A 14,172-nucleotide genomic window follows, 5' to 3' on the forward strand; every position below is an offset into this window, starting at 1 on the left:
ACTTCATTATAACGATATTATTAAAGAAACAACATAACTCTCTATACTAATTGCTCTAATTAATATTTTCCTATTACAATACAAAGTGTTATAATTCCCAAATAGTTTATGTGCATTCTAATATAAGAGATTTAAGAATTTATGAACAGGGCAAGCAAGAACCGAAGTAACGAATAAGTTTCAATTTGTTCCCGGGCATCAAATCGCAACTAGACCAAAGTTCTTACTTCATACTAATACCGTAACGGAACCCAGTAGTTAACTGATCGAGAGCCGTAGCATTTAACTAATAAATCGTAGTTAGCCGATTAAGAGCTCAAGAATTTAACTCATCGGATTGCATCCATAGTCATTAGTTTTGACCAGTGTTGCCAATATTTTTTCACCATTTCCCGTTAAACTATGTCAAAAAAACCGCCAGATTTAGGTTTTAGACTATAGACCAGAAATTAGGTTATAGACTAGACTATAGACTAGACTATAGACTAGACTATAAACTAGACCATAGACTAGCCTATAGACTAGACTATATACGTGAGAAGTCGCAATTTGACCCTTTTTCAAGTGCTTCGCCACTTTTTGTGACCCTTTGTCAGAACGAACCCAGTAGTTAACTGATCGAGAGCAGTAGCATTTAACTAATAAATCGTAGTTAGCCGATTAAGAGCTCAAGAATTTAACTCATCGGATTGCATCCATAGTCATTAGTTTTGACCAGTGTTGCCAATATTTTTCCACCATTTCCCGTTAAACTATGTCAAAAAAACCGCCAGATTTAGGTTTTAGACTATAGACCAGAAATTTGATTATAGACTAGACTATAGACTAGACTATAGACTAGACTATAGACTAGACTATAGACTAGACTATAGACTAGACTATAGACTAGACTATAGACTAGACTATAGACTAGACTATAGACTAGACTATAGACTAGACTATAGACTAGACTATAGACTAGACTAGACTAGACTAGACTAGACTATAGACTAGACTATAGACTAGACTATAGACTAGACTATAGACTAGACTAGACTATAGACTAGACTATAGACTAGACTATAGACTAGACTATAGCTACACTATAGACTAGATTATAGACTAGACTATAGACTAGACTAGACTAGACTATAAGACTAGACTATAGACTAGACTAGACTCTAGACTAGACTAGACTATAGACTAGACTATAGACTAGACTATAGACTAGACTATAGACTAGGACTATAGACTAGACTATAGACTAGACTATAGACTAGACTATAGACTAGACTATAGACTAGACTATAGACTAGACTATAGACTAGACTATAGACTAGACTATAGACTAGACTATAGACTAGACTATAGACTAGACTATAGACTAGACTATAGACTAGACTATAGACTAGACTATAGACTAGACTATAGACTAGACTATAGGACTAGACTATAGACTAGACTATAGACTAGACTAGACTAGACTAGGACTATAGACTAGACTATAGACTAGACTATAGACTAGACTATAGACTAGACTATAGACTAGACTATAGACTAGACTATAGACTAGACTATAGACTAGACTATAGACTAGACTATAGACTAGACTATAGACTAGACTATAGACTAGACTATAGACTAGACTATAGACTAGACTATAGACTAGACTATAGACTAGACTATAGACTAGACTATAGACTAGACTATAGACTAGACTATAGACTAGACTATAGACTAGACTATAGACTAGACTATAGACTAGACTATAGACTAGACTATAGACTAGACTATAGACTAGACTATAGACTAGACTATAGACTAGACTATAGACTAGACTATAGACTAGACTATAGACTAGACTATAGACTAGACTATAGACTAGACTATAGACTAGACTATAGACTAGACTATAGACTAGACTAGTATAGACTAGACTATAGACTAGACTATAGACTAGACTAGACTAGACTATAGACTAGACTATAGACTAGACTATAGACTAGACTATAGACTAGACTATAGACTAGACTATAGACTAGACTTTAGTCTAGGCTATAGACTAGACTATAGACTAGACTTTAGACTAGACTATAGACTAGACTATAGACTAGACTATAGACTAGACTATAGGCTAGACTATAGACTAGACTAGACTATAGACTGCACTATATGTTAGACTCTCCAAACCCTGCAAAGTGAGACAATTAGCAAAACGTCCGTCTGTTGAAATCAGATTTGTGAAGACCCCAGATATCTTCGGTATTCAAATTTACAATAATTCTGTCAGATATACTTTCGAGAAATTTGCGATTTAAAATCAGAAAAATCCGTCAATAAATAATGGAGAAGTAAGCAAAAATCCGAGACGATATCGGAAAATTTCATCAAAAAAAGAGAATAGTTTACATGCAGAAGCAAGAATACTACAACAACGCAGAGATAGTGCTTGATTGTAGGTGATTACATTGTTGTTTTCTCCCGCAAGTGCCATTTCATAAACGTCAGATTTGACAGGAAAAACGTCAAATTTGCAACACTGTACACAGTGGTGACGAAAGCACAGCTGATTATTTCTTTCAATCGTATGCTATAACAAGAACAGGCAAAGTTTGACAGAATTATATATTTATAACACAACCATTGCCTGTGGTTGTTGTACAACAAGTACTGTCGTCACTTTATAAATACACGTTGTGTACGGAAAAAAAAACACAAATTTAGTAATTATCATAGTATACAAAATGGGGAATCACTGCATTGTTGTTATAGATCAATGGTGCCCAAAATCACTATTCCCTATCACGCGAGATAGGGCAAGAATATTCTGCTGACGTTGCGTTGACTCACCTACACTATAATCTTACTTGTGTATTTTCTTATTTGAGCATGTGCTAGTTGATTATCTCTCAACTTGCAAAACAAAATCAACTCAGTTGCTGATCAGCATTTGTCGAAGTAAGATCTGTACGCAACTTTTTTAAAATCCACACAGAAATACAACAACAAAATTTTGAGAAAGCCGAATTTATGTAGGTGAATGAGAGAGCACAGCTGATAGTTTTTTATATATGAACTTTAATGTACGCTGTCTGTCAAAATCCATAATATCAATTTGACAGTTAGAATATACTTTTTAGTAAGCAGTCATTTTATTAGTACAGTTTTATTTTGGGTTACATTTTGTTCTCTGCTGCTTTACCAATACAAATGAATGTGTAACAGTGTGTGTATGGGCAACACTGTTATAGATAAATAAATAGTATTATCAGTAACGACACGTATGTCCGGTGACACAGGGTATACAGAGGCGTCACGAGCAAAAAACTATTTCCCTCTCTTTCGCACAAAACGAATTCAATAATTTTTTTAGCTGTATTTTATATACCTCTTCTCACCAAACAATTTCAAAATCAAACAAAAGCTGATTTTAGACTTTTTTAAATGTCAAAAGTGACACCTCTGTATACTTTGTGCCGGTGAGTCAGTCTAACAAATTGTTTCGAAAGGAGAAGATCTTTTAACAAGACGTAGGTATAATTAAAAAATGGAAATTTTTTTTACAAACATCGATTTGATCACATATATGTGCAAATTTTTAAATTACGAAGATCAATTTCAATTGACGCAAGTTTCAAGTGAATTGGAAAATATTATAACGAATTATGTGTGGAAAACTACATTTCAAGAAATACAAATCGCAATGAATCAAACACAATCTGTAGTATCGGATACAATGGATGCAATCAATAAGTATATTTTTCATGAATACTATGGCTATGACTATGATATATGGCATAGAAAAGGTTTACATTTACAAAGTAAAAATATGGAAACTTTCTTAAAATTAAATAAAAATAATGTTAAAAAATTGCAATTAATAGCTGACAAAGACCAAGAAGAGAATCGCAGACAGAATGTCTTACCTTTCACGCAAACATTTCCAAATCTTACTGAACTGTGCTGCTGGAATATGCAATTGGAAAATAGGGATTTGCAAAGAATAGCAGAGAATTTTTTGAAACTGGATACTTTGATCCTAAATAATTGCTTCAGTCCAGAAGATAAACCTTTAGAAATTGGAATTGATATTGATATTCAAACTATTAAAGATATAAAAAATTTGAACAAATTAACTATAAACACATGGCCATACTCGTCCTATAATGATTTGAATAATGTTAAAAATATTATTAATCAATTAAAATTACTGCAGTTAACATTAAATGACATTAATATTCGTTATGGATCCAAAAATAATAAAATCGATGTAAATTTAAGAAATTTAAAATATTACAAAGAACTAGATATGAGTCAATTCATATTGTACAAAATAAATTTCTTGCCACACTTTGAAAATCTTTGCAACTTAACCCTAAGGTGTGAGGAGGATACTTATATTAATGAAGATTTTTTTGATAGTTTATTAAAATCATGTAAATGTTTAACACGTTTACACTTGATCCTAGGCCTTACTAAACATTTCAAAGTATTGCCTACATTAAACGAACTTATTCTCGAACACTGCGATGGATTAACTTATTCAAATTTGAAAACGATATTGAGTGGAATTCATTTAAAATGTTTTAAATCTCTAAGTACCACATATAATGGAAATTTTGAATATTTTTCTATTTCGCCATTATTGCAAAAACTTGAAATAATTACTAAAGACACAAATTTTACGAAGTTATTAAAGTTTAATGAAAAAAATCTTATAAACTTAAAAGAATTGCTGTATTATACGAACAATGATGAACAATTTGTTTTAAACTTAAAAGAATTGCGGTATGTTGTGAAGGGTGGTGAAAAGTTGATGATTTCAAATTTTGGACAAAATTTAAATGTTCTGAATATTACTAGAGATCAGTTAATTGCTGAAGATTTTTGGAAATTTAAATATTTGCATAAATTAAAAATAAATGGTATGATTCTTATGTCTGAGTTTATGCTGCTGCTAAAACATGGAAATTTACACGAATTATCAATTAGAAACATTAATCCTGGAATATTTAAGCATGAAATGAAAGCCTTTCCGACAAATCTTCGGTATCTTCGTTTAGAATGCAATAGATTTGGTGACATCGAAACTGTAGTTGAAGACGTTTTGCTTAAATTATTAAATTTAAATAAAGAATTATCTCTAGCGTTTCAGAAATTTGTGTCAACAAATTCAGTTGTTCAAATATCGCGTAATAGAAACTTTCCAAAGCGATTTAAGAATATTAATGTTGGCGGTATTTCAATAGGTAAATAAATCATAAATTACTAGTGCACCAATTTAAAATAAATATTTTTTCTATATATTTTTCAGATTGTAATTCTATTCGGAATGAATGTGAAGAAACCATGAATCTAATAAGCAATATTATACAATCCTTTGAAAAGCGGGATATGGATGCATATTTTATACTACAATAACATAGACCAACAAAATTTAAAAAAAAAAAAAAAAGTTGAAAAAATATTTAGCAGTGTTTAAATACATATCTGGTCTCAGAATTCCCCCATCACATCAATTTTTTTGGCGATATCGAGTTCTAGAAACTGAAAACCCCCCGTTTTAGGTCACATTTGAGAGCTTATTAAAGCGGGATGACGACCTCATTTATAAAATTTTTTATGGCGTCTGAAAGAAAGTCCAATCTTTCCTCTAATCTGTGTCATATCTTTATCCTGCTTCGAGTTATCTTAGCATAATGCTGGATGTTCTCTTTATGTTATGGCAAAAATTTCATAGGACGATGACTACCCAAGTAGGTACAAGAGATATTTACATAATTCAAAAAGGGCTTTAGTGTGGAAAAGGTATGACAAATTGAGACATATAAGTTTGTCATAGAATAAAGACGAAATGGAGTTAAAATTTGAAAAAAAAAATTTTGGAGATATCGTGTCCTAAGAACTGAAAGGTCATATATGAGACCTTATAAAAGCGGAAAGACGACCTCATTTATAAAATCTTTAATAAAGTCTGAAAGACCAATCTGTCGACTTCAAGATAACCTCTAACCTCTGTCATATCTTTATCCTTCCTCGAGTTATCTTAACTTAAAGCTTAATGTTGCCTTTATTTTAGGGCAAAACTGATCTTATCAACAAAGATACACCACTTACATTCAACTCTCATGTATAGGCCGGAGGTTCGAAGTCTCTATTGGAGCTACTCGACAGCATACAGGAGAGGGCGAAGGTACTTATCGGTGACTCTATTGATTCACTGGATCACCGTCGCAACGTGGGATGTATTTCACTGTTCTATCGATACTATAATGGAATATGTTCCTCTGAAATTACGGAACTTGTTCCCGATACCCGTATATTTTTAGGCAACACACCCATTTGTGGCAGATTCGTATTAAGCAATGCTCATATCTTTAGAAAAGTATACTTCGGTCTTTCGGTCAAAAATTTGTTGGTCTGTGTAATTAATTAATATTTTTTTTATTGTAAAACTTTTTGTTATGATATTTATGCAAATTTTAATAAATTTAAGAATCGATAAGAAAACAAAAATTATTATATTATTTATTTATTATCTTCCGATCGGAATTAAATGTTAGTGCTATTGGATAGCAGTTTAGACACAATTTTTCAATAAGATCGCTCAAGGACACTCTGAGTTACAGTGGGTCAAAGTTTGACATTTTTGCAAAATACACTATGTTTCTTTTCATTTTCACTGGAAACAAGTAAAAAGTATAGTGGGGCGTGGTCGACCATATGATACCCTAAACCAGTTATTAGTATATCTATTATACGTATTATTTTTATTTTTAATAATAAAGAAGCTATTTTGAATTTTGCCTTAATTTCAATATATTTTTGATGAAAACCTGATTTTCCGGTTTTTATTAATATTGTTTCTAGAGTAGCGAAGCAGACTGGGTATAGCTAGTTATTAATAAACGCTAAGAAATACTGGCAACTCTGATACATACTTGGTGTAGAGAAAAAATCAAACTGCATCTTACAGCGAATGTCAAAATGTTAGCGGTTTTGGAAATATTAAAAAAGATTTGAATTTAAGTAATTTACAAAATTACAAAGAACTGGAGATGCCTATTTTTAAAGATCATTCCGATTTGTTATATTTTTGAACAAATTTTTTGCTACGCTTGGAAAATCTTTGCCATTTAATCAATCCTATGCGCTATTTCCATGGCATGGTATAATTCCATTACCAATGGTTTCTTCAATGTTTTAATGAATTCATGTAGGAGTTAAACACATCTAAACTTACATAAATTCATTATAAATAATGAGTTTTCCAGTTTTCCAAAAAATTTAACAAAACAATTTTTTCTCCTAAATCCTCAGAATTCAAATCGTAGATACAGCTATACAGCGATCTAATTTCTAATTGTGATTCTATTTGTTATAATTGTTTGGAAACTATGTATAAAATAAAAAAATCTCTTCAACGAAAATGTAGCAAAAAGCCACGGGCTCTACATGCTTAATTTTTTGTTTCTAGGTTCAATATTACAGAAAATTCAAAAAGTACATTTTGAAGAACTAAAAAGTACCAAAATATCTTCTAGGTTCTGATTCACTCCGGGCCCAACATGCAATATGTTCAGTATTAAAGAAAATTCAAAAAGTACCTTTTTAAAGAAATTCCAAAAAGTCCCCTTTTATAGGTTCTCACTTACTCCGGGCTCAACATACTCAATTTCATATTTCTAGGTTCAATATTATAGAAAATTACAAAAAAAAAAATGCCTTTTGAAAAACGAAAAAATACCAGAAAAAAATCATTTCTAACCATCCCTGCTTAATTTCGCACACACAATTTTCCATCTCTGATTTTGGCGTTAACAAAATAATTATAACTGCCGGTCCACACTAGCAAACTTTTTTGGGAAACTTTTAATTTTGCGTAAGAGAGAAAGAGAAATAATATCATTCATCTCTATCGCGGTACGGAGTTTCCCGTTCTCGGAAACTTGTTTTGTTTTGTTAGACCTGGTTGTTGAAAAACTTTTGATTTTCTGTGTGAGAGAAAGAGATGGTTGATATTTGTTTCTCTTTCTCTCACACACAAAAATCAAAAGTTTCTCAAAAAAAGTTTACCAGTGTGAATCAGGTCTTATTCTTCGTACAACAACAAATCAATGCAATTTACACATAGTTTCTGAAACAAAAGTTTCTATGTGTGGACATTAAGGAAACTTCAAAAGAGAATTAAGAAAAAGTTTCCTAGTGTGGACCAGGTCTAACACACAGCTTCATAGGGTTCTATAAAACGACTTTCGAATAATCGCACAATCGACTTTTTGTCGAAAAAAGTCGAAGTCGACTATTTTGTTCCAAAAAAGTCGATAACTCGACTATCGTCTGTGAAGAAAGTCGAAAAGTCGACTATTTTGTTCCAAAAAAGTCGATAACTCGACTATCGTCTGGAAATAAAAGTCGAAAAAAGTCAAAAAGTCGGAAAAAGTCGAAAATAGTCGAAAAGTCAGAAAAAGTCGAAAATAGTCGGAAAAAGTCGAAAATAGTCGAAAAGTCGGAAAAAGTCAAAAATAGTCAAACAGTCGAAAATTTTTGAAAATCGAAAAAATGTCGGAAAAAGTCGAAAATCATCGACAAATCTGATCTGAAATGGTCGAAAATAGTCAAAAAGTCTGTTATTGTCGAAAGGTCGGAAAGAGTCGAAAAAAATCGAAAATAGTCAAAAAAGAAGTCGGAAAAAGTCGAAAATAGTCGAAAGAAGTCAGAAAGTCGAAAAAGGTCGAAAAGTCGACTATTTACAAAATACTTAAAGTCGAAAAGTTTAAAAGTCGACTTTTAACTAACTGAAAAAAGTCGAAAAATAGACTGTTGTATGGCAAAAGGAAATATTTATCTGACAATGTTTTCATTTCCAGAGGTTGTCTCGGATTTTTGCTTATATCTCTTTAATTTTTTTTTTTAATGGGAAGCTTCTTGAAATAATATCTGATAGAATTATTGAAGATTTAAATCCCAATAATATCTGGGGGTCTTCAGAAAATTGATTTCGACATACAAACAGACGGACGGACGGACGAACAGACGGACATGGCTTAATCTATATAATAATATAATTAAATCGTTAATATTTTAATATTTTAAGTCATTATCAAGAATTTATTTTTATAATATATTTTTTATAGTTATTTGGAAGTGAAATTGTAATTTTTTAAGAGGAATCAGAAAAGTGCAAACCCCTAAAAATATTTTCAATAGGGCTGTAACAATTGAATTCGAAAAATCATTATTTGTTTATGAAACTATCCAATTTTGTTTTTTGGTTTTTATAGCTGACAGATAACAAAAACAAAAATAGATTAATATTCTCAAGAGCGCACAGAATCCAAACCTATAAGCTTTTTTTTCAAAACTGGACATAGATTTTAATAACCAAAATTCAACATATCTTCATCTTTTGTAACTATGTTTTTGCGCAGAAGGTAGACTTGAAGTAGTCCTTCAAAAGTACATTGCAAATTACGATCTAACAAAATTTCATTTAAAATTCAATTTTTCAATTATTGCTATTAGGACTGTAAAAGGATTTCATTCCGATCAAAACCACTTTCAATTTTTAAAGTGGGATGTTTTAAATTATTTTATTTTTTTAAGTTTTAATAAATATCTTTACTTAAATAACTCCATTTTAGATCGGAATGTGTTTTTGGAACAGGAGTATATATAGTATATATTATCTCTATAAGAAATAAATAAATTTTGCTGCCTTTTGTATAAAAAGTCCATCCTTCAGGTTTATGTTGTATAAATTCTCCCTTATAACACACGATAAAGACTTCTTTCAGCTGACTTACTACTTATTTGGCTTAAATTTAAATGTTTTTTAATCGAATTTAATAGTAGATATTCTATGAAGCTGTACTACTTATAGGCCTTTAAGCGAAGATCTTTTAATAGGCATTCTATTAGCTTTCGCATAGAAGTGCATAGGCAAGAGAGATTTTGCAACAGGGATAGATTCTTGTATCTGGAGAATAAGACTTAAACGCTTCTTTACTTCAAGAGTTTGTCCATGATTTAGTTATTATTTAATTTTTCATAATTATTTAAGTACTTCTTAAGAAATTTTTGAAAGAAAACGTTAATAAACTACATACAAATTCCAGCCTTATATTAACATATGTAAGTTTAATTGCAAGTAAAAGAATAGTAAACGATAAATTGCTAAAGGTGGTATTAGACGATATGTATTTTACTCTAATACCACCTTAAGAAAGGGCAGTCATCAACCATCTATTTTTATAAAACATATACATATATATATACCCAGTTGGGCATGTCTTTAAGACATCCTCAACGATGGGTAAACGACAATGTAAAGTCCTGGAAGACAAATATAGGACAGCCGGAACAAATCGTCAACGACATTTTCGAACAAGTGTCGCGAAAATCGTGGACGACTAGATGAGGGACAATGTCGCTCAGTTTGTCCTTCACCCAAAAATATAGATTAATTCCACCATTTTATCATCAACGACTATATAAGCCACAATATCATCCACTTTGTCGTGAACGATTATATGGGCGACAAGATCATCCACTTTGTCGTCAACGATTATATGGGCTTTGTCGTTAACGACTAAATAAGCGACAATATCGTCCACTTTGTCGTCAACGATTATATGGGCGAAAATGTCCTCAGCTTTGTAATTAACGACTATATTGATGATAGTATCATTCACTTTGGCGTCAACGATTACATGAGTGACAATGTCCTAAGCTTTGTCGTTCACTTTATTTTTTAAAAGAAAATGTTTTAAGTTGAATAAAAATATTTTAAAATATCACATTTAATTCAAAAACAATATTTATTTCATTTGAATACATTTTTAAAAACATATTAATTGTTATAAAAAGGGTTATAGAGAATTATTTGAATTTTCTTTATTGTATTGTCTAGCTTTTTCCTTATTGTAAGTATTCTTGATTCTACGAAAGATACCTCTTAAATCTTTTATAAATTCCTCGTAGGTATATCCCTCTTTTTTTGCGGATTCTGTTTAAAAAATATGAATTTTAAAAAGTTATAGATATGTTTTTTTTATTGCCAAGTAATATGTCTTAAACATACTCACCATATAAAGCTTTGAGTACATTTCCGTATTTATTATTAAATTAAATATATTTTGATAACACTTTTAATTTCACTTTTAAACACTTTAAAACACTCTTACTTATGCAACTGTTCGCACTCAAATGAGTTTTTACTTTTCTATTTTGCCCTTTTTTCAAATGGCAGTTATTTTACCGTTATTATACATTTTTTTTTTTTTTTTTTGGCAATCACACTGCATAGAAACATTGACTCTCATCAAATAGAATTAAATAGGGGACAACTTGCAAGACAATGTCGCTCATCTTGCCGTCAGTATAGTCCAATATAAGACAACATCCAAGACATTGACGCTCATATCATCATCGTGTGTATTTGTTAGAAGAAAATATTTAAGATTAGTCGCTCATACTGTCGTCAATAGAGTTATTTAAAAGACATCGTTGAAGACATATTATCTTAAACTGTCAGTAATATAATTAATAGAGAGAAGTATATACGAGTTTATTCTCTCAATAGCTTATATAGATGACGATTTTAAAGACATTGTCTTCTATGGTGTCTTCATAAAAAAAGCCCAGAAGACAACGCTTAAGAATTTATCGATCATATAGTCGTCAACAGAGTAAGTTACATGACAATATTCTAGACCTTGTCGCCCATCTTTTCATTATTTCTGTTTGATACAGGACTATTCTGAAGGCGTTGTCTTACTTCATGTCTTTGACATCGTTTATAGAAGAATATATTAAAGACACAGTTGCTCATCTCGTCTTTAATAGGATTTAAAAGACGACAACGAACAGGTCTTTGTCGCTAATCTTGTCGTTAACGAAGATTTCTTACACATTGTCGTTTAGCCAACTTCAGCGATAGGGGACAAATTCGAAAATGTCTTGCATGAATCGTCGAAGACAATGTCGTCTACGATCATTTTTCCAACTGGGTATTTTTTTAAGTTTAATACATTCATAAACCACAGAGATAAGAACACAAAATTGCAAGCAAAAATAACTCCAAGATAAATAAAATAAATTTAAATTGAAAAATTATTTTTCTTTTTAGATTTTATTCTCTGGACTTTATATCAGTAAAACAAAAAAAATACTTATATATCAACAGACTTTGGGTGATCTTGAGTCAAGTCAGACGTTTAACTTTCAACGATGGAACAATATCTTAGAAACATCGATTTGCTCACAAATATTTGTAAATATTTAAACTACGAACAACAACATATTTTATCACAAGTTTCTAGTGAATTGAGAAATAATATAGTGAATTACGTGTGGAAAATTAAATTTAAAGAAACTCAAATAATTTTGAATGAAAACGATATAAATCGTATAACATTTGTAGTGTCGAATACAACACAAACATTTATTAAACATATAACACTTTATAATGTTTATAATAACTATTTGGAACATGATATATGGCGTAGAAATAGTAGTTTTCTTAAAAGTAAAAACACAAAAAAATTTTTAAATTTAAATGCAAATAATATAAAAAAATTGCAACTGCTAGTGTATAAAGATCGTCATGATAAATTTGGAATTATAAAGTATGACTTGCCTTTTGGGCAAAAATTTACAAATCTTAGCGAACTAAGTTGTTGGAAATTGAAATTGAAAAATAGCGACTTACAACAAGTAGCAGAGAATTGTTTGAAATTGGAAACATTGATCTTTGAAAATTGCTACAATCTAAATGATCGATCTTTGAAAATTGGAATTGATATTGATATTGAAATTCTAAAAGCTATGAACAATTTAAAGAAATTAATTATTAATGTATTTATACATAATGAGAGCTATGATGATGATTATTCATTCCCGAACATTGCAAATATTATCAATCAACTAAAGTTGGAACATTTAACATTAGAGGTAAACATTTGTTCTTATACTGAAAGTTATAACATCGATTTAAATTTGAGTAATTTAAAATCATATAAAGAACTGAATATAAGCCGTTTACAAAATTTTTCCGATTTCTTGTACTTTCGAACTAATTTCTTGCCACACTTGCAAAATCTTTGCAGTTTAACATTAAGCTTTTCTGGTGAATGTATTCCAATTACGAAAGATTTCTTTTACCTTATATTAATATACTGCAAATGTTTAATACATTTAAGCATAAAGAAATTCATTATAAACAATTTCATAGCATTGCCCATATTAAACGAACTAACTATTGAATTTTGCGAAGGATTAACAACTACAAATTTAAAAACTATATTAAGTGAAATGCATTTAACAAGTTTTCGATCTGTACGCACTGAATACAAAGGAATTTGGGAAAATTTTCTTATTTCATCATCATTGCAAAAACTCGAATTTGATTTGGATGGCAAAAATCTTATAGAGTTATTATTAAAGTTTAATGCAAATAATCTAGTGAACTTAACCGACTTACGTTATCATAATAATAGCATAAATGATGGAAAGTTAAGATTTGCAAATTTCGCCAAAAATTTAAAAGTTCTGAAAATAAATGCAGAAAAGATTATTACAGAAGATCTTTTACAACTGAAATCTTTGCAACAAATAGAATTTCAAACTATAGAAATAACGGATTTGTTGCGGTTGCTTAAGCATAAAAATTTGCAAGAAATATCAATTATCGGTATTAAGAATACTTGTGAAAAAATTCCTTTTGAGTTAATTGAATTAAAAGCCTTTCGGACAAATCTTCGATATCTACGTTTGCATTGGGAAGCAATGGAATTTATATTAGACTTTTTGCTTGATTTAATAGATGTGAATGGAAAATTATCTATAGCATGTTATCAAGTAACAATGGTATCTATAGCTAAAACATTGAGTAATAGAAAATATCCAAAACGAATTAAAAGTATAAATATTTGCGGTATTATTAAAGGTAAATATAAACTATTAATACATATTGCTATGTTATTTAGTATTTGCATATATTTTTCAGATTGTAACTCTATTCGGAATAAATGCGTGGAAACTAGGAAACAAATAAACGATATTTGCCAATCCTATATAAAACAGTTTTGGGAGCCATATTTTATACTGCAATAATTATGTAAAATTGTAAACCTTTTTGATGGTTATTTTTGCAAAATTTAAATATATGTATGTATTTGTAGGTAATAAATA

The 14,172-nt window shown here is 30.3% G+C and overlaps 1 protein-coding gene across 5 annotated transcripts; it reads left to right on the forward strand.

Annotated features, from left to right (window-relative positions):
• The first annotated feature begins 3,276 nt into the window (after positions 1-3,276).
• On the forward strand, positions 3,277-14,172 carry LOC119605857. 5 transcript variants are annotated; one of them, XR_005231610.1, is made up of 3 exons: positions 3,277-3,509; positions 5,127-5,228; positions 5,294-5,456. XR_005231610.1 is itself a non-coding variant. In XM_037959181.1 (3 exons), the coding sequence occupies exons 2-3, from the start codon at positions 3,683-3,685 to the stop codon at positions 5,398-5,400; spliced, it is 1,653 nt and encodes a 550-aa protein (XP_037815109.1). In that variant the 5' UTR covers positions 3,287-3,509; positions 3,591-3,682; the 3' UTR covers positions 5,401-6,484. The 5 variants fall into 5 exon arrangements, 3 of the variants coding, with proteins under 3 accessions (XP_037815109.1, XP_037815110.1, XP_037815108.1); XM_037959181.1 differs by having other exon boundaries at positions 3,287-3,509; positions 3,591-5,228; positions 5,294-6,484; XR_005231609.1 differs by adding an exon at positions 6,059-6,484 and having other exon boundaries at positions 3,460-5,228; positions 5,294-5,735.

This window comes from Lucilia sericata, unplaced genomic scaffold, assembly GCF_015586225.1.
Source record: "Lucilia sericata isolate MDLA Ls3-8-SP2 unplaced genomic scaffold, ASM1558622v1 Contig000527F_arrow, whole genome shotgun sequence".
Classification (NCBI taxonomy): Eukaryota; Metazoa; Arthropoda; class Insecta; order Diptera; family Calliphoridae; genus Lucilia; species Lucilia sericata.